General features: G+C 48.0%; 3 protein-coding genes across 4 annotated transcripts; 2 read left to right on the top strand and 1 right to left on the bottom strand.

The window, feature by feature from the left end:
• The first annotated feature begins 5,439 nt into the window (after positions 1-5,439).
• LOC109738761 (uncharacterized) lies at positions 5,440-9,430 on the top strand. Of its 2 annotated transcripts, none has more exons than XM_020297860.4 (3): positions 5,440-7,496; positions 7,800-7,929; positions 8,458-9,430. In XM_020297860.4, the coding sequence occupies exons 1-3, from the start codon at positions 5,694-5,696 to the stop codon at positions 9,138-9,140; spliced, it is 2,616 nt and encodes an 871-aa protein (XP_020153449.1). In that variant the 5' UTR covers positions 5,440-5,693; the 3' UTR covers positions 9,141-9,430. The 2 variants fall into 2 exon arrangements, with proteins under 2 accessions (XP_020153449.1, XP_020153448.1); XM_020297859.4 differs by having other exon boundaries at positions 5,449-7,496; positions 7,794-7,929.
• A 978-nt stretch (positions 9,431-10,408) lies between these two features.
• LOC109738760 (uncharacterized) lies at positions 10,409-11,421 on the bottom strand. The gene has a single exon (XM_020297857.3). The coding sequence runs from the start codon at positions 11,249-11,251 to the stop codon at positions 10,661-10,663; it is 591 nt and encodes a 196-aa protein (XP_020153446.1). The 5' UTR covers positions 11,252-11,421; the 3' UTR covers positions 10,409-10,660.
• A 4,658-nt stretch (positions 11,422-16,079) lies between these two features.
• Positions 16,080-22,429, top strand: LOC109738762 (ruvB-like protein 1). The gene is made up of 12 exons (XM_020297861.4): positions 16,080-16,395; positions 16,491-16,679; positions 18,678-18,809; positions 18,962-19,111; positions 19,480-19,635; positions 20,351-20,485; positions 20,586-20,651; positions 20,892-20,998; positions 21,205-21,304; positions 21,384-21,475; positions 21,741-21,810; positions 21,893-22,429. Exons 1-12 carry the CDS (start codon positions 16,315-16,317, stop codon positions 21,980-21,982), a joined length of 1,368 nt encoding a protein of 455 aa, XP_020153450.1. The 5' UTR covers positions 16,080-16,314; the 3' UTR covers positions 21,983-22,429.
• Positions 22,430-22,714: the final 285 nt, after the last annotated feature.

Here is a 22,714-nt window from a genome sequence, read left to right as displayed (position 1 = left end):
GTATCTTCTATACGACTCATGCTCGACCTTTCGGTCCTCCGTGTTCCGAGGCCATGTCTGTACATGCTAGGCTCGTCAAGTGAACCTAAGTGTATTGCGTGTGTTCCGAGGCCATGTCTGTACATGCTAGGCTCGTCAACACCCGTTGTATTCGAACGTTAGAATCTATCACACCCGATCATCACGTGGTGCTTCGAAACAACGAACCTTCGCAACGGTGCACAGTTAGGGTGAACACTTTCTTGAAATTATTATAAGGGATCATCCTATTTGCTACCGTCGTTCTAAGCAAATAAGATGCAAAAACATGATAAACATCACATGCAATCAAATAGTGACATGATATGGCCAATATCATCATGCTCCTTTGATCTCCATCTTCGGGGCACCATGATCATCTTTGTCACCGGCATGACACCATGATCTCCATCATCATGATCTCCATCATTGTGTCTTCATGAAGTCGTCACGCCAACGATTACTTCTACTTGTATGGCTAACGCGTTTAGCAACAAAGTAAAGTAAATTACATGGCGTTATTCAATGACACGCAGGTCATGCAAAATAATAAAGACAACTCCTATGGCTCCTGCCGGTTGTCATACTCATCGACATGCAAGTCGTGATTCCTATTACAAGAATATGATCAATCTCATACATCACATATATCATTCATCACATCTTCTGGCCATATCACATCACATAGCACTTGCTGCAAAAACAAGTTAGACGTCCTCTAATTGTTGTTGCAAGCTTTTTACGTGGTTTGTAGGTTTCTAGCAAGAACGTTTCTTACCTACGTATGACCACAATGTGATTTGCCAATTTCTATTTACCCTTCATAAGGACCCTTTTCATCGAATCCGTTCCGACTAAAGTAGGAGAGACAGACACCCGCTAGCCACCTTATGCAACTAGTGCATGTCAGTCGGTGGAACCAGTCTCACGTAAGCGTACGTGTAAGGTCGGTCCGGGCCGCTTCATCCTACAATGCCGCCGAAACAAGAAACGACTAGTAGCGGCAAGAAGAATTGGCAAACTCAACACCCACAACTACTTTGTGTTCTACTCGTGCATAGTAACTACGCATAGACCTGGCTCATGATGCCACTGTTGGGAATCGTAGCATAATTTAAAATTTTCCTATGCTCACCAAGATGCATCTATGGAGTCTACTAGCAACGAGGGGAAAGGAGTGGATCTACATACCCTTGTAGATCGCGAGCGGAAGCGTTCCAATGAACGTGGATGACGGAGTCGTACTCGCCGTGATCCAAATCACCGATGACCGAGTGCCGAACGGACGGCACCTCCGCGTTCAACACACGTACGGTGCAGCAACGTCTCCTCCTTCTTGATCCAGCAAGGGGAAAGGAGAGGTTGATGGAGATCCAACAGCACGACGGCGTGGTGGTGGATGTAGCGGGTCTCCGGCAGGGCTTCGCCGAGCTTCTGCGAGAGAGAGAGAGGTGTTGCAGGGGAGGAGGGAGGCGCCCAAGGCTTAGATCTTGCTGCCCTCCCTTCCTCCCACTATATATAGGGCCAAGGGAGAGGGGGGGCGCAGCCTTGCCCCTTCCTTCAAGGAAGGGTGCGGCCAGGGGGGAGTCCTTCCCTCCCAAGGCACCTCGGAGGTGCCTTCCCCCTTTAGGACTCTCCCTTCTTTCTTATCTCTTGCGCATGGGCCTCTTGGGGCTGGTGCCCTTGGCCCATATAGGCCAAGGCGCACCCCTTACAGCCCATGTGGCCCCCCGGGGCTGGTGGACCCCCTTGGTGGACCCCCGGACCCCTTTCGGCACTCCTGGTACAATACCGATAAAGCGCGAAACTTTTCCGGCGACCAAAATAAGACTTCCCATATATAAATCTTTACCTCCGGACCATTCCGGAACCTCTCGTGACGTCCGGGATCTCATCCGGGACTCCAAACAACTTTCGGGTTTCCGCATACATATATCTCTACAACCCTAGCGTCACCGGACCTTAAGTGTGTAGACCCTACGGGTTCGGGAGACATGCAGACATGACCGAGACGCCTCTCCGGCCAATAACCAACAGCGGGATCTGGATACCCATGTTGGCTCCCACATGTTCCACGATGATATCATCGAATGAACCACGGTGTCGAGGATTCAATCAATCCGTATGCAATTCCCTTTGTCAATCGGTATGTTACTTGCCCGAGATTCGATCGTCGGTATCCCAATACCTAGTTCAATCTCGTTACCGGCAAGTCTCTTTACTCGTACCGCAATGCATGATCCCGTGACTAACTCCTTAGTCACATTGAGCTCATTATGATGATGCATTACCGAGTGGGCCCAGAGATACCTCTCCGTCACACGGAGTGACAAATCCCAGTCTCGATCCGTGCCAACCCAACAGACACTTTCGGAGATACCCGTAATGCACCTTTATAGTCACCCAGTTACGTTGTGACGTTTGGCACACCCAAAGCACTCCTACGGTATCCGGGAGTTGCACGATCTCATGGTCTAAGGAAAAGATACTTGACATTGGAAAAGCTCTAGCAAACGAAACTACACGATCTTTTATGCTATGCTTAAGTTGGGTCTTGTCCATCACATCATTCTCCTAATGATGTGATCCCGTTATCAATGACATCCAATGTCCATAGTCAGGAAACCATGACTATCTGTTGATCAACGAGCTAGTCAACTAGAGGCTTACTAGGGACAGGTTGTGGTCTATGTATTCACACATGTATTACGATTTCCGGACAATACAATTATAGCATGAATAATAGACTATTATCATGAACACAGAAATATAATAATAACCATTTATTATTGCCTCTAGGGCATATTTCCAACAACAACATCCAGGGGCAACCAGGCCAGTCACATTTAGCTCTTACCCTTTGCTCTTCAGATTTTAGGAAAGATATGCTCCTTTTGGTTGCAAGCCCATACCTCTTAAGTGCTTTCACCAACTGGTTCTTGCTTTTGAAAACCATTCCCAAACTAAAATGTGGAATTTCTGAATCAGGGTTAAACCTAACAAACTGGCTCTTCCTCCTAACAAACTGGCCATCTTCACCTTCATCATAAGAGTAGTCCTCATCAGAGGACTCAAACTCCATGTCATGTACTGCTTCTTCCACATTTGCTACTAGCTCAATAGGTACTGGATCAGTAGACTCCTTTGCAAACCATACTTCTGAACCTTTCATCTTCTTCTTGAATTTTCTAGCATGTTTCCTCAACTCCACTACCTCTGATTCCTCCCCACTGTCATCAGTATGTGCCACATATTCAGGATCATCTGAATCTTCAGACTCTGAACATTTATCTGCATTTTCAGGAATTGGAGCTATGGTCTGGCTTGCAGCAATTGGCTGAGATGGATTGATAACTTGAGAACCTTGGGAAAGAGCATCAACTCTGATATTGTGCTTCACAGGGCTGCTTATAATTTCAGTAACTACACCACCTTCATTAGGAACCAGGATATGTTCCAAAATGTCATGCTCTGGTACTGCATCAGCTTGCTGCACATTACTTTGCACAATATCTTCTCCTTCTGCAGTGATAACAACATCTGGTTCATCCTCATTGTCCATCAGATCATGCAGTTCATCTTCAAAATCAGAGCCACTAGAATCTTCCTATGGCTCATCTTGCTCACCATTGTACTCCACAAATATATCAGCAACCCCTGCATCAGTAATATGGTCTGACATCTTCATGCAAGCTTCATCAGTATGCAAAAACAGTAGTCCATTCACTAGCTCTCTCCCAGGCATAAGAAAATATAGCTTCATACTCTCTTTAACGGTTAAATGATCAGCTAAAAATCCTTTCACCTCTGGCAATGACAACTTATCCGTCTCAATCACTGACATTGCAGTATCTCCCCCAACATAATCAAGGGATGGGCCAATACGGATGAACTCTCTCCCCCATAATGAAATCTGACCTGCAGAACCTCTGCTGGATCCATGGTTTGAAACAGCAAAACCTGTACACTGCAATATTTACATTCAGTAAGTTCACTGCAGAGACCTACTGTACTGATGAAACACACACATTCAGAAAAATATTCACAGTCAGAAACCTACTGTACAAGAAACAAACACATTCAGTGCAGTTTATATTTTCAGAAAAACAAACCTACTGCAGATCAATTATACAGAGCATACATGATTTAGTCCATGCATTGACACCTTCAGACCCCCCAAACCCCACCTTTCACCCCGTACAAAATCGATTAAAAAGCCTACATAATCGAATAAACCTACAATGCATATGATGTATCCATCCATGTATAAGTTATTGCCCCAAAAACATGAGATTAAACAGGCGACAAATCCCCCTAGCTCACCCCAAAACCCCACCTTTCGCCCTGTAAAACCCTAAACCTAACTCGGGGAGGGAAAAAAAAAGACCACAGATGATTCACGACTGAAGAGTACGACGCACCTGCTCCTTTCCCGCCGGCGTGGTCGTCCCAGGCCGCCGCGATCAGCCGCTCTGCATCGCCATTGCCGCCGCAGGGGAAGGCGATGCGTCGCGAGAGCAGGGGAAGGGGAAAAGTGAGCGAGGAGCGCAACGAGGTGGTCCGGCTCAACCACTTAGCCTCTCCAGCGACCGGGCGGGACCCACAATGCTTGCTTAGTCAGCAATCCCATCCTTCCCCTGTTTGGATACGGAAACAAGGGCGAAAACGACCGGGATTAGAGAGTTGGGGTGTGGATTTCAGGGATTTGGAGTTCGGGGTTAAAACGGACGAGGCGTACGAATTCAAGGTTTAAAATATACTTTACTCTGGTCAGGGAGATGGGTCGTGAAAGCTACGCAGGGGAGATGGGCGGGCTCGCTTGTTCCTGTCGGTGGTCCGCGGCTCGCTCCATGGGCCATGGCTTTTCCATCAATTTTCTGGGCGTTTCTCGAGCTTTTTTGACCGGCCGCCACGCAGAAATCTAAACGAAAAGCCGCGCACTTCGGATCGCCAGGCCCCCCAACGGCACAGAGAAATAACTCCAAAACCAATTCCACTTGCTCGTCTCATCATCAGCATCCAGCATTCCAGCAGCTAGACTCGCCACGACAAGACCTCCGAGCAGTCCACATCTTCCGTTCCCCGTCCATGGCAACCAGCTGCAGCAACAGCCGATGAGCCTGCCATGTCCAGTCCAGTCCAGTCGAGTCGAGCCCATCCCCTTCTCACTCACACCAGTAGCTCTGTGTGAACACCAATAGCTAGCCCTTCTCCCCAGCCCAGCTCCGTCCCCAGCCTCGTTTCCCGTGCCAGCCAGGGAGAGAAGGCTGCTGCGCCTGCTGGCCGGCCGCTGCTCACCTGGCTTTCCTTCCTCGCGACGCGTCGCCCCGCCCACCCCCGTCCGCCTCACTCCCTGCCGACCCACCCCCACTGACGCCGCGGCCCGCGCCCCGCAGAGCCCCACCGGTCATCACCCACCCCCGCCACCTCCTCGCGCGGCGCGCCGAGGTGGCGGGTAGCGAGGCCTAGGTGCCGTTGCGTGCCACCTACTACAACATCCTCCACGCCCCCGCTTTTCCGCCCCCGGACCCAAGCACGGGTCGGCGAAAACAAGTACACACATCATCCCTCGCACGGCCAGGCCCAGCCGGACCTGACCTGACCTGACCGGAGCGAGCTTCGGACGACGGAGGAGCGAGCGAGCGGCGACGCCATTGCGGTGGCGGGGCGGGAGGATGGGCGGCGGCAGCCTGGCCATCGTGGAGAAGAAGCCGCCTTTCGGGGGCGGGGGCGCGGGGGGCTGCGCCGGCGGCGTGCTGTTCCACCTCCTCGACTGGCACCGCCGGCTCGCGCGCAAGCGCCGCCTCTTCTCCCCGCGCCGCCTGCTGCCCTCCGCCGTCCGCAGCTCCTCGCTCCGCAGGCTCGCGCCGCCGCCGCCGCCCTCTCCGGCGGCCCCGCAGCCCCCTCGTCACGCGCCGAGCGCGGCCGCCGGAACCGATGGCAAAGACGCTGCCGCCCCTCCCGGCGTCGTCGCGCGCCTCATGGGCCTCGAGTCCTGGCCCGCCGCGCCGCCCAGGCCGCAGAAGCAGAGGAAGGTGGAGTCGACGGCGTCGGCCGGGGGAGGAGACAGTGAGCCGGCGCCGGTGGTGGTGATGCTGCCGCCGAGCCGGCGCCCGCCCGCGCCCGGGTCGCCCACGCACGCGCCGCGGAGCCACCACAGCGCCGACCTGCCGGCGAGGAGCCCCAGGCGGAGCCGGCTCGTGCACGCCGCCGCCTCGAGGCTGCTGGAGCCGGGCGCGCGCGCGAGCCCCAGGCTGCAGGCCATCGCGTACGCCTGCTCCTCGCCGCAGCACCGCGGCCACCCCGGCGCCTCGCAGCAGAGCTGGGGCACGCTCGAGCTCGACGACTTCCTGTCTCGCTCCGATAGCCTGTCGTTAGAGCGTCGCGCGCCTCCTCCACCGGAGCTGGATGCAGATCAACGGGGCAATGCCGTCTGCTGGCAGGAGACAGACTCCATGAACACCATGAGCGGCACTGCTGCTGCAGGCTCGGTGACAAGCACTAGTCATACCATTGTGGTGCCAAGAGTGGAGTCCTACGATGCACACATGAGTAGAGGCAGCAGCTCTGATGTGGATGCAATGCAAAGAGATTATAGGGCAAGAACTGGGGGAATGGGCAGTTATCCTGGGGTCAGATCGAGCGATGCCGGTGCCGGTGCCGGCGCAAGAACTGGTGAACAGAGGATGTTGCGCAAACGGGGAGCCTTGTCTAGGCCAGATGTTCCAAGGAGGGCTGTGTCTGGGAACTTGGCTAGTTCAACGCGGTCGATCGGCAATGCTCGTGAATCGGCACCTGCTGGTAGTAGGAGAGCAGCACACAATTCTGGCAGTAGTAGTATGAGGGCACCACAAAATTCTGGTCCGAGGAGGGAGTCGATGAGTTCGACCACCCGGCAAAGAAGCACACTAAGAGACGTGATCGACCGAAATGGGTCAGCGTCCACAAGTAGGGATACAAGCAATGCATCTGGGCAGAGGAGAGGATCACGCAAGAAAATCGACCGCAGTACCGCAGCCAGTAACAGAGGAGGTCGTAACACAGTTGCATTTGCCTCTAGTTCATCCGCGAGACCGGTGTCCAGGGCTTCATCGGACGACGGCAAAGTTTCAGAGCATAGAGGGCTCCGAGGCACACACCCCGATACCGGTTGCACAAGAACGCCATTGGTAGATGCCAAATGTTCTGAAGCCGAACCTTGTGCCGTGAGCGCCACGTCTGAGAAAGAGGAATTTAGGAGACTCCTGAAAGCAAAGGTGACCGAGCTTGGCCTGTCTGATAGGGTTGAACCAGGTGATGGTTGTTCGGCAAACTTGACTGTGTCGGTGCTCCAAGAGCTCATTTCTGCCCTTACTAATGACACAAACACCTCAGCATCCCAGAGTAGTAACTATTCGGATTCATCAGCTCCTTTGAATAATGCCGAGACTGTATATGATTCCAATGATCAATCACCTGATTTTCGCAAGCGTTATCAGGTGAGTTTAGATGTTACCTTGCTGCTTCGTGTTGTCTACTTTTTATGTCTTATGTTTACTTCAGTAATGTTGATTTTTGCATATCCTTAAACACTTTGTCTAATGATATAGACTGATGAATCCATGCCTGGTACATTTTGTGAATTTGTAGAAAATATATTATTGAATGCTGCCTGATCTTTACTGAAGTAATTGTGTACCAACTTGGATGACCTGCATTCATTGTACTGCGGTCACTAGTCACACTATTTTTTGTCTTGCTGACTTTTGAAATTTGAAAACATTCTTTTGTTCTAGTTCCAGGGTGACCAAGGGGCCGATTCTTCCGCTACATGCACAAACGATGAGCCCAATCAGCCGAGCCCGACATCAGTCCTCGAAGCATGCTTCTCAAACGATGCTTCCTCCTCAGGAAGTCCAACTGAAAAGATCGGTAAATATTTTTGTATCATCTTTAATGTTTGTACTAGAATGTAAGGATACTTTGTAGCTAGTAACATCAGCAAAGGAGTAGTTATCTACAAAGCTTGGTTGAAAGGCCTTTCTGAAAGAGAAAAGTGGGCTAGAAGATAAACTTCCCCCTTTATTTGTTTACTCGACTTCTGTCGCTGATCTGAAGTAGAAATATATGGTGACGAAACCTTAAATGAATAGCTATGTTTTGCGTAGAACGCATTTGGCAAGAAAATCAATTGCTTTAGTGCACGTCTTGACGCTGTATCGAGGTAAGCATTACGATGAGTAGCACAGGAAACAACAAATAATTTACATGTATCGCTGATATTGGAACTACTATAACAGTTTTCTGTTATTCTAGTTAATTTGTTCGGCTTAAATTAACACTTCTTAGAAAGAAGCTTAAAATATTTTTGATTTACAGACTGGATTACATTAGTAGGTTTTGACGTGTGTGATGGAGTAGAGTATGATGGTAATGCATGGTTTCTTCTTTTGTTTGCAGAGAGTACAGAATTCTTTATTTCAATGGAGAACAAAATGGAAGATCTCTTCAATCTTGAGTCTGACATTGTTGACTTGTCCATGTCCATCGACACAACAAAGACTGATGATCATGTCAGCAATGCTGAAATACCATGTGTTCAAAGCTCTCCAGAGCATGATTTTGAATTCCTAGAAGGCAGGCTCCACAGCATTGGAGAGGCCATTGCGAATGCCGAGCTGCTTCTGGACAGTAGCCTCTTCTGTGGCACACCGTCAAGCCTATCACTCCATTCTTTCATCGTCGAGATGCTGGAGACCGTCGAAGCCGTCTTCGGCGTTGGAACGGAGGGCAGCTTCGGCTTCAAGGAAGAAAACAACTGCCAGCGCACCAACTTTCTGTTCGACTGCATTGTCGAATCGCTGGACTCGAAGTTCCGCGATTTCGGGAAATGCGGGTACAAGGCTTTGTTGCGAATGCCCCTCACCCTGAGCAAGGACCTGCTGAAGAGGGAGATATCCGAAGAGATCGGCAACTGGAGCGAGATCTCGTCGGACCAGGCCGCCGAGAAGGAGCTTGACCAGGTGGCGGCGGCGAGGTGGGACGCGTGCCGGACCGAGGCGTTCGACATCAGCGTCGCCATCGAGGACGACATACTCGAGGCCCTCGTCGGTGAGTTCGCCTTGGACCAATGCTGCTACTGAAAGTGTGGAAGTTTACTGGTTGACATGGCATTGGTCAGGCATGAGAAACACTTTGCAGATATGTACTCTATTTCTCCTCCGAAGATGTTGTACAGCGTCATGTAGTCATATGGACGCCCCCCACCCCGGTTATTTTCCCTTTTGTGTACTACTGGCTAACTGAAACGTGCTAAGTGTATGCACTGTTTTTTTTTTTAACCTTCAGAGGCATTTCCTGCTGTTTCACTGAATAATGCCAAGGACTAGCAAGCTTTTATGGTACGGTTGTAGTACATCATGTTTTCTCTTCAGCAATTTTTGCCGGAGCTCCTGTGTATGTTGTCCAAGGCCATTTTGCCTTTGTGTAGCGATGATGGAAGAAATCAAGGTGGATCTTTTCTTTTGGGAAAGAAGGTTAAACCCCCGGCCTCTGCATCATATTGATATTGATATGTACCTTTTGCTATGAATATCCAATTTGATATCCATGTTCAGATGAGCCTGGTGAACAGTAACGCGATTAAAAATAGAAAAATTCTGAATTTATTTTGCAAGCGATGTGCATGTGCGTGATGTTTGTGCAAAATTTGGTGATGTTTGGCCATTCCAAGAGCGCACGGTAAAAAAGACAAATCCAGGCATGAACTGTGAAGTATTGTTTTTCAAATATTTCTTGACACGAATTTGTTTTTTCTGTCACGAGCTCCTCCTCGAATGTTCAAATATCACCAAATCTGGCACGTACATCATGCGCTCAAACATCTTTCTGCTTCCCTTTTGTGCTAGATCTATCTTGCGGACCTTGCAAATCCCTCTGAAAAACGAGAACACCTTTGTCTCAAGCGCTTTAACCTTTCCGGCATCATGCCGTTGTGATCCGTGAACGAGCTCCCACCTTGCGAGCATGGTGGAATTTTCAATGCTGCATTTTCCTGGACTTGCTCGAGTTGTTCAAGTATAATAACTCGGCAGGAAACAGGCAAGGATCAGAGAACAAAACGGCGCCGGTTCTCGAAGCAGAGCAGAGCAGAGCCGAGCATTCTCTGCATCCGGAAAAGCGCTCCTCGATGCACTTTGTTTTAACAAAGGGAGATACGGCAACCGCGCCTTGAGAGAAACGCTCTTATCACATTGTATACGGCCAACTTTCCCATGATTTGCTCTCCTTCGGTTCTTCTGATTTTTAAATTTAAATTTAAATGGATATAGACAACTGAACTCGAACGGAGATCATGAATCTGTAACGCGTGCCGCACTGGCATGACTGAAGAATAGTAGCACAAAATACAGATTTGAACTCGGAGAACGTTTATCAGCACCACAACAAAGTCAACAACAAGGAATTTTGGGTAAATTCAGACACATGAGTGAACATGATACGTACTACTTGAACAGCAACACTGTGCGAGAGGAACCAAGAGCAAACACACTGTAACCGAAGGAACTGCAGCCAAGATAGCTAGCGACAATTCTGCCAAGACCAAGAAACGAAGGCGAAATGCAGACAGACAGAGTCGTCCATGGATCCGGCCGGCATAGAGCTAGAGGAGGCGCCTCTGCTGCATCCTCATCTCCTCGTAGAACCTCTCGATGAACCGCTCCGCCCGGCCGTCCACCTCCTCGTCCCCCCCGCCCTCGCACTCCACCTCCACTTCCTCATCCTCCTCCTCCTCCTCCTCGCCGTGGTACGCTTGCTCGCCGTACCCGTACGACGCGGCGTCCTCACCGGCCCGTTCGTCGTCCTGCAGAGCCCGAGGCAGGGGAAGCAGGCCGTCGAGCACAGCGACGTCGATCCCGCCGTCCCCGTCGAAGACGCCGAGGCCGCACCCGCCGCCGCAGAGCAGCGCGGCGAGGACCGTCCTGGCCCGGCTCCTGCGCTTGGCGCGCCACGCGGAGACGCCGGGCGGGCGGGGCAGGAGCAGCGGGGAGCCGGACGGGGAGAACTGGTACTCGCCCACGTAGGCGTAGTTGTAGTGGCGCAGGCGGCGCGCGCGGCGCTTCTTGAAGAGGAGCAGGGTCCGCGCCGCCCTGGCCTTGGAGAGCGGCGTGAGCGGCAGGGAGAGGATGGCCATGGCCCTGCCGAGGATGCGGGGCGCGGAGCAGGAGGACGGGGAGGAAGAAGACCTCGGCATGGCCGGCCGGGTTCTTGGCTTGGGCTTGGTTTCCCTCTCTTTGTCACATTCAAAATGGGCCAAGGTGGCGGACACAGTGATCGTGGTGGTGGTGGTTGCTGGCCGCAGGTGGGGTGGTTTTATGGGCTCGTGGTCGAGCTCGTCGGGCTAGCCGTTCGCCCGAGACGATCGTGCGTGCGTACGTAGAGGAAAGCTTTGCGTTGCGTCTTAAAGCGCCTTTACGGTTTGCATCTCGGGGCTGCTGCGACGAAATCGAAATCTGCGCACTCATTACTGCCTGACGAGATCTCTCTGGCTTCCTGGCGTACGCACGTAGGAGTACGCACGCAGGCCTCGTGATGGATCATCACTCACTCGGATCAGTGGGATATCTTAATGCGAAGACAGTAGGATAGTATGGGCTTGTGGAGTACAGCCAGTCGGCAGTGTAAATGTGTAATTTTCTCCGGCGACCATCATGGCCGGGGTCGTATACCGCGTACAGTAGCTTTTTTCTTTGGCGTCCGTGTTAGCAAGGGAGAAACGGCGACCCGTTCCGTGTTTTGCATACGGTTTAGGGTTACGGTGATGAACTAATGCGTGCGTGATTGCACCAGCTTGATTCGGATCGTGGGGCTCAAGACTCGAGAGCAGATTACGCGCGCATGGTTGGGCAACGGCGCGCTCCAGGAAGGAGATGGAGCGGAGTCGGTCGGGCTCTCGTGCTGGTGGTGGACTCGTGGGGTCGCAGCCTGGAAAGCGTCTCCGCGCCGTGCCTACCCAGGCCGGTGGCTCTGAGCTGGCCCCTTTTCGAACCGAGCTAGCCGTTGCCGTTGGCGCCTCTGGAGCCTCAAAGTGAACCCCATCCCCATGCCGCTCGCGTCACGGCCACCGTCCCCGACTTTCTGGCCACGCTCGCGCGCGCACACACACAGAGTGACTGACTGACGCCTTGGCCACCTGACCGGACCTGGCATACGAAATTTATCTTCAGATCCGAGCACGCACGTACGTGTACTGCTGCTTCGGCAGCCTGGCCGTACGTTCGTTCCTCGCCGGCTGAATTCAGTCGCTGGATCCGCATTCACTCCAGTCCCTCGGGTGGTTGTGGTTCGTTCGTCCTCCAACACCACACCTGCTACTCGTACCTTTTTTTTTTTGCGGGGACCTGCTACTCATACCGGATTTGCATCTACTCACAAACGTTCAGCATATACCTACGACGGTACGAATACTTACATATATAGCACGAGTACTGCCAGGGCAGATAGTAGATATACGTACGTACGTGAGCAGGTCGATCGATCGACTCGCTCGTCAAAATACCGTACGTGAGCAGGAGCAGGAGCGTCCGTTTTCCGTTACTCAATACCCAAGCCTTTTCTTCTTCTTCTTCTCTACTACCACCACCCCTGGATTTGGCTGTGTGCAGATGCGAGCTACTCCTACTCTGTACTGATGTTCAAAAAACAAAAAGGCGCCGTTTGCTTTTATTTGGATCTATGCGTGTCGTCCCTTGGTGCTTGTTTTCTTTGACTAGCGTGCCCGTGGACATTTACTCTGACCGGCGTCCGTGCCAGGAGCATTCCTTAGGTGTGTGACTCTGGCTGTGGGCAAAGACAAACACAAGGGCCGGATAATGAACGCTTTCTTGGAGAAATTCGAGAGATTGTAGCATAACCATAATCTATTGCTCGTCATAGAAAACGAAGTGCCCTTCTTTTTAAGGTGAACTTTGAGAACGCTTATGGTAAAAATTAAATAGCATCTTATTTACCAAATGTTGAAGTTAATTTATTTTTTTCCAAATCAATGATGTAATTGGATTATGCATACTATGAGATGGGGTCATGTGGGGGTTAAGGTTTTTTTAGGCACGACACGGTTTATTGATCATTCAGTAGCCATGTTTACAGGTATTGCATTGGGATCAAAAGGAGTTTCCAACCAAATATGACGGCCAATATCTAGAGTAGCTGCGTGTTTTGCGTGGCAATGAGCCTCAAAGTTAAAATTTCTATGCTCGTGGACTAAGATACATTTCTCCAAGAGCTCTACTTTCTCTTAACTCTGATGATTGCACCATACACACCGATTGAACTTTGCTCGATGTCATTCACCCCAACCTGACAATCAGACGCATTTACTAGCCTTGTGAGTGAGAGGTATTCGGCCAAAGCAAGACCCTCCCGACATGCAAGGGCTTCAATGGTATCAGGGTCTGAAATATTTTGCACAACGATCGCCGAGGCTCCAGCATACACGCCTTGCTTCGTTCTGCAAAGAGCAACAAGGGCAGCCCTACTGCCATTCCTGCAAAAAGCTCTGTCCATGTTTATTTTCGCACATCCCCCCTCTGGAGGAAGCCACTTCTGATTGATGTCTTGTACAGGTTTCGGTGCTGCAGACTTGGGTGTATGTATTGCATATTTGCATTGAGCTCTCAGAGATAAGAGGTAACAAACTGGTGAATGGAGCTTGGACTCTTGTAGATGTTTTCATGAATAGCTTTCCTCCTTGAAGAGCAGATTGCCCATAGAGTAACAATCATCTTTGTAAACTACACATGTGATAGTAAGTCGTTCATCACAAACAACCAATTTTTGGCATCTGGTTCCGTGCACGTCGTCGTGCACTCTGTGATGCACTCGTTACATATTGCCCAGGTGCACCGAGAGGTCGGGCAATCCAGCAACGAGTGCCTCCATGAATCCTAACACCCGCAGACGGAGCAACAGCTGGATGTTATGTTGCTTACGTTTTCATGCCGGATGTGACACATGCAACGCAGTTACATCTTGAGTATGCACCTACAACTGGGTCGCGTATAAAAGTTATGTGTCGAGGATGGACACACAATTGTGTTGCTCTAGTTGCGTGTAAAGGCTGGACATACAACTGGGGTCGTCGGGAGTTGTGTGTCGAGGGTGGACATGCAACTGAGGTCGGGCGAGTTGCGTGTCAAGGGTGGACATGCTATTAGGCCGGGCTAGTTTGCGTTTAAGGGTGGGCATGCAACTGGGGTCGGGCGAGCTGCGAGTCAAGGGTGGACATGCAATTGGGTCAGACTAGATCTCTTCCCCACATCCAGTATCCGTCTAATGCCGACGAGTACCGGGGCATATGGTATCGTTCCATGCTTTTCTGGTGGTGATTTTGGAGACAGTTAGTGGTAAGTACAGTTTAATTGCAAGGACAAGTAGTATTGGTATGTCCTGATCCACCCGCATTTGCATCGTGCTAGCACTAAGGCTTTTTAAGTTGAGTGTCCAATTTTGGTGCCTGCTACCATGTCGGTAATCAAGAAATTTTATCAGATTGTGGTGCTTCTAATTTGTACTCCTGATTTGAATTTTGCACTGAAGAGTTCTAGATGACTACCTATTTAGCGGCCCAATGGCAAGCTTGTTGATATACTGTAGTGGTGAACGAATACCGTGACTTTGTTGTCGTGGGACTGAGGTTATCGATGAGAGAATGCATATATTTAGGCCCCGTTCGGATGTCCGCTGGCTTCTCCAAAAGCCAGCTTCTCGTGGCGCTGGGCGAGCGTTCGGCAGCAACGTGGGAGAGCTGTAGCGAGAAAACGGTTCGGAAGGGCAGTATCGATGTAATTTCCAGCAAGGTGCGAGAGCTGTAGCGAGAAAACGGTTCGGCTAGCACTTCGGAAGGGCAGTATCGATGTAATAACGACCAACTCCCACTTCTCGTTTCCGCGAAGCTGCTCGACAGCTGCTCCAGAAAATTGCACTGCGGCATTCTGTTTCTCCAGAAGCTGGCTTCTAGGAGCCGTCGCGTTCGGCCAGCTTCTCGCCAGCTTCTCAAGAAGCGCGGACGCGGAGGACTTCCGAACGGGCTCTTAGTCCACACTTTTCATCCCCTTTTTCCATCACCTAGTAGCAGTTTTCTGTGCACTATGCTAATAGTAATTTTGTTAAGTAAACTAGGTAGCAATGCAAGCTAATCGGCATGAGTACCTGTAATGAAAAGATAGTTTGTTGTGGTAAAAACGCGTGGACAATGGACATACTGATTCGGTGAGCAGCGGCGAGGATATATGCCAATTCTAAGAAAAAGTGTACATATCTACAACGCATGCAGATGCGGAGATGTCCATAATATAGATGTGCAGATTAAATCATTATGCTTGCTGTTCGAACATAAGTTTGATTCTTCAGTCTTGTTTCAATTTGAGAAGCACTAATTTAGTCCAGTAACATACACTTCCTTGAGACTGGATCCAGTTCGTGATGTGTGGCACATTTAATTTCTTTCCGTAGGGAAGCAGATAAGAGAAGGCAATCAGATTTTAGTTTCTTGTTGATGGCAGTGAAATTGACTACAACATTGATCTTCCAAATGGAGAAAACTAGCGCCACCCCGCCCTCGCGAGTCTTGGCATGCATGACAAATCTGTGTAGTGTACCAACCCTCTCAGGTGAATTCTGGGCATTGAGAGTGATAGTTTTTTTTCTTGCCTCTTTATGACAATATGTCTACTTAAGCTTTTTATTTTGTTTTTGCAGAATTGACCCTTGAATTAAGTGATGCCAACTCTTTTAAGAGATGAATTCCACTTTGCTTCCGTTTGATGAATTCTCTACACCTGAGAAGAGACAATGCTTTTCTCTAGATGTAAGTAGAATGCAGATTTATGTGTGTTTACCTCTGACAAGATGTTCAAGTTTTTCTTCTCTTCGTACTATTTGTAATCTCTGGATGTTCAAGTTTTTCCGCTACAAAGGTCTTTTCCAAGGATGTAAACGCGAATTGTACCTGAGCCTATCTGTACCGCTGGATGCAAATCCAGTGGCTCAAAACATCTCCTACTAAGCCCACATCGAACGCAAGTCTCTCCCAACCCTAACCCGCTTCCCTCTTATCGCAGCTCTCCGTCGGCGCCTCCCTCTGCTCTGCCCCCCAAATCGCCGCCACCTTCCTGCACCACCGGCGCGAACCCCCCCTCGCTCTCTCCAGTCTACTCTGCGCCGCCGCGTCGTCTTCTCGCCCCCGCACGCGCCTCGGCGGCTAACCCTAGCCGCCTCGGGAGAGAGAGAGAAAGATCGGCGGCGGCGGCAGCGGCGATGAGGATCGAGGAGGTACAGTCGACTTCGAAGAAGCAGCGCATCGCCACCCACACCCACATCAAGGGCCTCGGCCTCGACGTAACTCTCCTGCTGCTTCTCTGCTCCCCCTGCGGGCTTACGAGTGTTTCCCCGAATTTTCCTTCTCAGGACTCATTTGCTTCTCTTTTTTGCAGGCCAATGGGACGGCGATAGGGATGTCGGCGGGGTTCGTGGGGCAGGCGGAGGCGAGGGAGGCCTGCGGGCTGGTGGTCGACATGATCCGCCAGAAGAAGATGGCTGGACGCGCGCTGCTCCTTGCCGGCCCGCCTGCTACCGGCAAGACCGCACTCGCTCTCGGCATCTCCCAGGAGCTGGGCAGCAAGGTCCGTCCGTGCCTCTAATTCATCCTCCTTTCCCTCCCTCAACAAATTGCTAGTACAACTTTTACTGCTACTGTTACATGTTTGTTTGGCTGCAATGTACAACTTGTTTTCCGGACTAGATTTGGACTAGTTAATCCAAACTAGCAAAAATGTCCATGCTTGCGATGGGAGATAAAATATCACCTCCCGGCCGGAGAGAGCCAGAGAGGACATGATTAGTTCTCAACAGCTAGCTAGTGAAATGTGGTGCCCCCATCCGAAAGCTTCATCTTCCACCGGAAGAGCATTTGCACCGATGCCTTGCTGAAATGATGCATTGACTATCTCGAACCTGTGCCAAGAAAATCTCAAACCTGCAGGTAAGGAACATTGCATTATAAAGACTCACGAAATCTCAAACCTGCACAATCATGTTTTCATAGCAAAAAGCCCAAGCAAACAAGGCAACATTTACATGAATGCAATGCCCATACTTACGCATATAAAATTGTGTGATTGTAATCTCTTTATTCTTCTGTTATCACTGACTTCACTGAAATCAATCACCAACACAACAGGGGGTGTGACATGTTCAAACTATCCCCTCACAATCATGAAGCTAGACAGGGTGTGCGTGATACAGATGCATGGGGCGTTGCCAGAGTACTTCCTTGGACGAATGCCATGGTCGTGTCATTCGCCATCAATCCGGATGACAGCAGGATCCTCCAATCCTCCCTGTATCTCTTCCCAAACCGCCATACCAAAAGCACTTGCTGTTGTTGCACATGTACGAATTGAAAACAGGTCTGATTTTGTACACTCTGGTCATCAGGGAGCGACGTGCCAGAAATCTGAAAAAAAACACCCATCTGGGACGTCGATTGTCTTCCCGTCTCCCGGCGACGCATCCTCGCCTTCTTTGCCGGCAACGTGCACGGCAGGGTTAGGGCAGTCCTCCAGCAATGGGTCGCGGGCAGGACCACGACATGAGGGCGTATGCCTCTGAATCGTCTAGTTCAGGAGTGAGACGTGTGAAGGAGTCTGACGCGGTCACGCTTTTTTTTCCTGTTTGTTTCCCTTTGGGCTTTTGAAGCGCCGTACGAGGGGCCGTCCGCCAGGAGGTGTGACGGACAAAAAAAAGGTGACGGATCAAATCAAGATTTTATTTAAGGCAGCACTGCGGTAAGGTCACGGGAGCCCAGAACATAAACGTGGCCCAATAACAGCATCAAGTTTTTTCAGGAGCCCAATAACAAAAACTGCGCAAAAAATAGTACCACCTCGGATAGTAAAAATTCTCAGAAATTCATAAATAATAATGTGGGTGAATGGATTAAAAAATTGGAGAAACGCACCTTGCTTTATTAGTAGGTAGGTATAGGTATAGATATAGATATAGATTTGGAGGCTAGGTTGTTACTACCTTACTGGACAGTCCTTGATCGTTTAGTCTCTTCTCTTTTCAAAAAATGTTAACTTACTGCTTGTGAAGAGCAGCTGTATGATGAACAGGCAGCTCTGCATTTGCAAGGTCTCATCTAGTTCTAGTAAGACAGGCAACCAAATTAATTCACCGAGCTCTGACCATTGAAGCATTCACCTTTTCATTTTGTTGTAGCTGGGATGTTGCTAGAGTGGTTGAATTACATTTCATCTACTTAACTAAATTGGTGTTCTGTAGTATCATTTTAGCTAGTAATGTGTTACCATTTGTCTTGGTCATTAAAAATTTATTTTGAGTTCTATATTCTGCTTCTCGCTGGTCCAAAATATTTCAGTATGCTGCCCTGCTAATGGGAAGTATGCTGTTCTTTAGAAAATATACTTACTCCAAAACGCTGGAGTAAATTTGGTGGATCGCTAGCATTTGCTAGCAATTTATCAGGCTGTCTTGTCCATTACATTCAATGTATATGATTTTTTGCAGTGAACTATATATTGATTTACATTTGATGCCCTATGTCTATTTCTGTTTTGGAAGAAACTTCAATCTTCTCTTGCTATTCTGGAATGCAGGTCCCTTTCTGTCCTATGGTAGGATCAGAAGTGTACTCTTCAGAGGTCAAGAAAACTGAGGTGCTGATGGAAAATTTTCGTAGAGCTATAGGTTTGCGTATAAAGGAAAACAAAGAAGTCTATGAAGGAGAGGTAGGAGTGGCATATATGCTCCTTTTCAAATTTGAAAAAGATACCGTTCTTGAATTAGTGTTTTACTTGATATGAATACTTTCTTTGTCATCATTTTCTAATACAACTAATATTCTAGTGCTTGTGGCTATATTATTTTGCTTGCCTTTTAGGTTACAGAGCTTTCCCCAGAAGAATCTGAGAGTTCAACTGGTGGATATGGGAAAAGCATTAGCCATGTAGTAATTGGCCTGAAGACTGTAAAAGGGACTAAGCAACTAAAGTTAGATCCTACAATTTATGATGCTTTAATCAAGGAAAAGGTTACTATCTGCTACCTACCCTCCCTTGCTCTCTGCCTCTGTTGCTAGACTGTTAAGTTGCATTTGTATTTTTGCTTTGAATTACAGTGGGTGGATTGTGTATCTCAGGTGTTCAGAATATTGTCTTTATGCAATATATAACATGTGCAAACTCATGGCAAGTATTTACTCATGGAAACTCACACGCATGATCATATTTCTCTTGTTCATTGTTAGATGTTCTATTATGGCATAACAAAACATCGTGAGACTTTACTTAAATTGAGATATGATGCATTATAATTTACTTTCGTTGCTTTGCCTTGGTTCTCCTACTTGTCTTCTGCATGAAGCTGGTTAACATTTGATCATTTGTATACGGGATGCAGGTGGCAGTCGGTGATGTTATATACATTGAAGCTAACAGCGGTGCAGTGAAAAGAGTTGGCAGATGTGATGCTTTTGCTACAGAATATGATCTTGAAGCAGAGGAGTATGTGCCAATTCCCAAAGGGGAAGTCCACAAGAAAAAAGAAATAGTGCAGGTACAAATTTGACGCTAGTTCAGCCTTATAATTTGTTTGCATGTACACTTGTTCAGCCAATTCTGCATTGTACCATCCATAAAAGAACTTTTTGGTAATTGGATCTGAGATAATATAGTATGCAATTGCAGCATATTATATCTAATCTAAAGGATCAAGGTGGAAGCATGCTGCATTTGTTAAGATGAAGCTTCTTATTATTATAATGTTGCTCAAGCATGCTTAAATATGTGGTTTCCCTGCCAGGTAGTTGTAAGTTGCTTGCTCCCGCTAAATTCCAGAAAATAGAAACGGAAAATCCATAACCTAAGGATTAATAAGATTGTATCAAATACTCAGTCCACATTATTAATTGCGCCTTCCTGGATAAGAAAACATAAAGTTCGCGAGCTAATAAGATTGCGCGCCATTTTTTTGATCATCCGCTCAAACCCAGTTAACTATTATCTTCTTGAATTCACCAATTAAGTAGGAATCGTTGTTCTTGTTCTGTCTAAAGAAAGTTAGAATCATCCTTTACGTACCTACATCCGACGAAGGACAATTGTGTTCAGCGTGGTTTGTTCTCTATTTTCTCTCGGTGGGTGATAATCTTTTCCAATAGCATAGAGTGAAAATTCCTGTTTGTGTTGTAACATAGAAGCGTATTCTTCTTGTTTTCAAGTTCAATGCAAGTCAACTGAAAGAAGTAAATTATATGCTTTCATCTGCATAGGACGTTACACTGCATGACCTTGACGCCGCAAATGCCCAGCCGCAAGGAGGCCAAGATATTTTGTCCCTTATGGGCCAGATGATGAAGTCACGGAAGACTGAAATCACTGAGAAGCTGCGCCAAGAGATCAATAAGGTTTCAAAATTCTCGTTATGCAACATTTTTTTTATTTAAGTTTGGATCAAATTTTGATAGACCTATTGGAATGGGTGCCTTTTCTTTTGTATGGTCATAGGTGGTTAACAGATATATTGACGAAGGTATTGCAGAGCTTGTACCTGGTGTGCTGTTCATTGATGAGGTATTATATTATTATCTCAGGATTGAAAATCTACTTGTCTTCGTAGGTTTGTTTTGGATTTCCTAAAATATGAATGAGCTTGGGCTTGTTTATTTCCAACTTCTCCTATTGCCAAATAAACTAGTGTCCATCTTGTGGAGCAGCATTGTTCTCCTGAACTAATTGGCTTTATGTTACTAAATGGTAGAACTATGCCTTACAGTGATCTGTTTTCATTAATGATAATAATTTTATCTGTAGGTTCACATGCTGGACATTGAGTGCTTCTCTTATCTTAATCGTGCTCTTGAGAGCCCATTATCGCCAATTGTAATACTCGCTACAAACAGAGGAATATGTACTGTAAGGTAAGAAATTTGATTTAGTTGTTGTGAATTGCTCCATGCTGAACTGCAATACCGGAATCCCTGGCAGCGCCTTGCAATTATGCCCACTTTAGGCGCTTAGGCATCAGGGCGGTGTGCTCGCCTTTCCGCCTTAAAAACATTGCTCTTATGTACTATTTTGCCATTATTATACATCTTATGATTGTACAACTCTTTTATTTATTCAGGGGAACTGACATGACAAGTCCCCATGGTATCCCAGTCGACCTCCTAGATAGGTTGGTTATCGTACGGACACAGATATATGGCCCTATCGAGATGATCCAGGTTCCTATTTCCTGTCTTATCATGTGTTCAACTTTCCTATGTAGAAATGCATTTAATGTTTGTTTATTGTGCGTTGCAGATATTAGCTATTAGAGCACAAGTGGAGGAGATTGAAATTGATGAAGACAGTCTTGCATTTCTAGGAGAGGTTGGGCAGCAGACATCTTTGAGGTATGGTTCTTGTTGTTGTTTCGGATTATGTGCACACATTTGCATCCCATGCCAAGATTAGAAATGCGAAATTAAGTTAAATTTAGCTGGAATGTGGGTTGGAAGGACTTTCTCGAGCCTTTAAAGTTAGGACAGTTTCCAACCTGTTTTATTGCTGTCATCCCACTTTTAGTGTTCTACTTATTTGAATTTCAACATGTCTGTATGTCTAGTGTAATCATTGTTGGTTCTAATGGGTTGTAATATATCTTGAATCTCTTTGCAGACATGCTATTCAGTTGCTGTCACCTGCTAGCGTAGTTGCCAAGGCTAATGGGAGAGAGAAGATCTGCAAGGTATATGTTGAATTTCAGTAACATGTCATCTTCGTAGCCTGATTTCAGTCACTTGTAGTCTGACTTCACGATCCTCTGTCAGGCTGATCTTGAAGAAGTTCGTGTTCTGTATTTGGACGCAAAGTCCTCTGCTCAGTTGCTTCATAAGCAGCAGGGAAGTTACATCACCTAAATTACCCTTGCACAAGAATTCTCAGCTGCCGGCTCAGGTGACTGGACTGTCTTCCCCTACCTTGACTTGGTAAGCAGGCGCTGACTTCAAGAGCACAGTTGGGGGCATTGTTTTTGTAGCAGGTGCACTCTGGACTGGACTTCCATTGGTTCCAGAGGACAATTTGATTCTGGTCTCTGGCTTCTGTTTGCTGATTAGATTTAGATTCTGTGTAGGGATTATTGTGCATCTTCGTTGCCCTTGCTAATTAATGGTTAGATCTCGTTTCCCCCCTTCGACTACCAGTCAGCCTTGGATGTATCAGGTCGTGATTCCTTTATGGTAGAACTGGAATTTCTTGGATTATGTCTTGTGTTAAGACCGTCTCAACTTATTGAGCATGCCATTGCACGTTGCCTTTGAGACCGACTCAACTTGTTGAGCATGTCATTGCTTGTTGTGCTGTAAGTTTGCCTTGTGTAACGTTACTTCCTGTGATCCATATTAATTGATGTTGGTTTAGTACAAAGTTGTACTAACTTTGTAAGTACTAAACTAGTGTCAATTAATATGAATTGGAGGTTGTAGATGAATTCATCTACTGTTTTTTTGCTCCATAAAAATCCACTGCCATTATAAGAGGCCAATAAAACGTGGTACTTTGTTTTGTTTCTAATCACAGGCTTCATTTATTAGCTCAAGTTAGAATAATTACCACATGTAGGCATATGATTGATAATGAGGCTGATTGGT

This window comes from Aegilops tauschii, chromosome 3 (genome assembly GCF_002575655.3).
Source record: "Aegilops tauschii subsp. strangulata cultivar AL8/78 chromosome 3, Aet v6.0, whole genome shotgun sequence".
Classification (NCBI taxonomy): domain Eukaryota; kingdom Viridiplantae; phylum Streptophyta; class Magnoliopsida; order Poales; family Poaceae; genus Aegilops; species Aegilops tauschii.
This window is presented reverse-complemented; position numbering and strand designations above follow the sequence as displayed.

Coding starts and splice junctions, on each gene's coding strand:
- LOC109738761 (XM_020297859.4), top strand. CDS start 5,694: ATGGGCGGCGGCAGCCTGGCCATCGTGGAGAAGAAGCCGCCTTTCGGG. Junction 7,497..7,793: donor ATTTTCGCAAGCGTTATCAG/GTGAGTTTAGAT, acceptor CTTTTGTTCTAG/TTCCAGGGTGACCAAGGGGC. Junction 7,930..8,457: donor AAGTCCAACTGAAAAGATCG/GTAAATATTTTT, acceptor TTTTGTTTGCAG/AGAGTACAGAATTCTTTATT.
- LOC109738760 (XM_020297857.3), bottom strand. CDS start 11,251: ATGCCGAGGTCTTCTTCCTCCCCGTCCTCCTGCTCCGCGCCCCGCATC.
- LOC109738762 (XM_020297861.4), top strand. CDS start 16,315: ATGAGGATCGAGGAGGTACAGTCGACTTCGAAGAAGCAGCGCATCGCC. Junction 19,112..19,479: donor ATGCTTTAATCAAGGAAAAG/GTTACTATCTGC, acceptor TACGGGATGCAG/GTGGCAGTCGGTGATGTTAT. Junction 21,305..21,383: donor GCCCTATCGAGATGATCCAG/GTTCCTATTTCC, acceptor TGTGCGTTGCAG/ATATTAGCTATTAGAGCACA.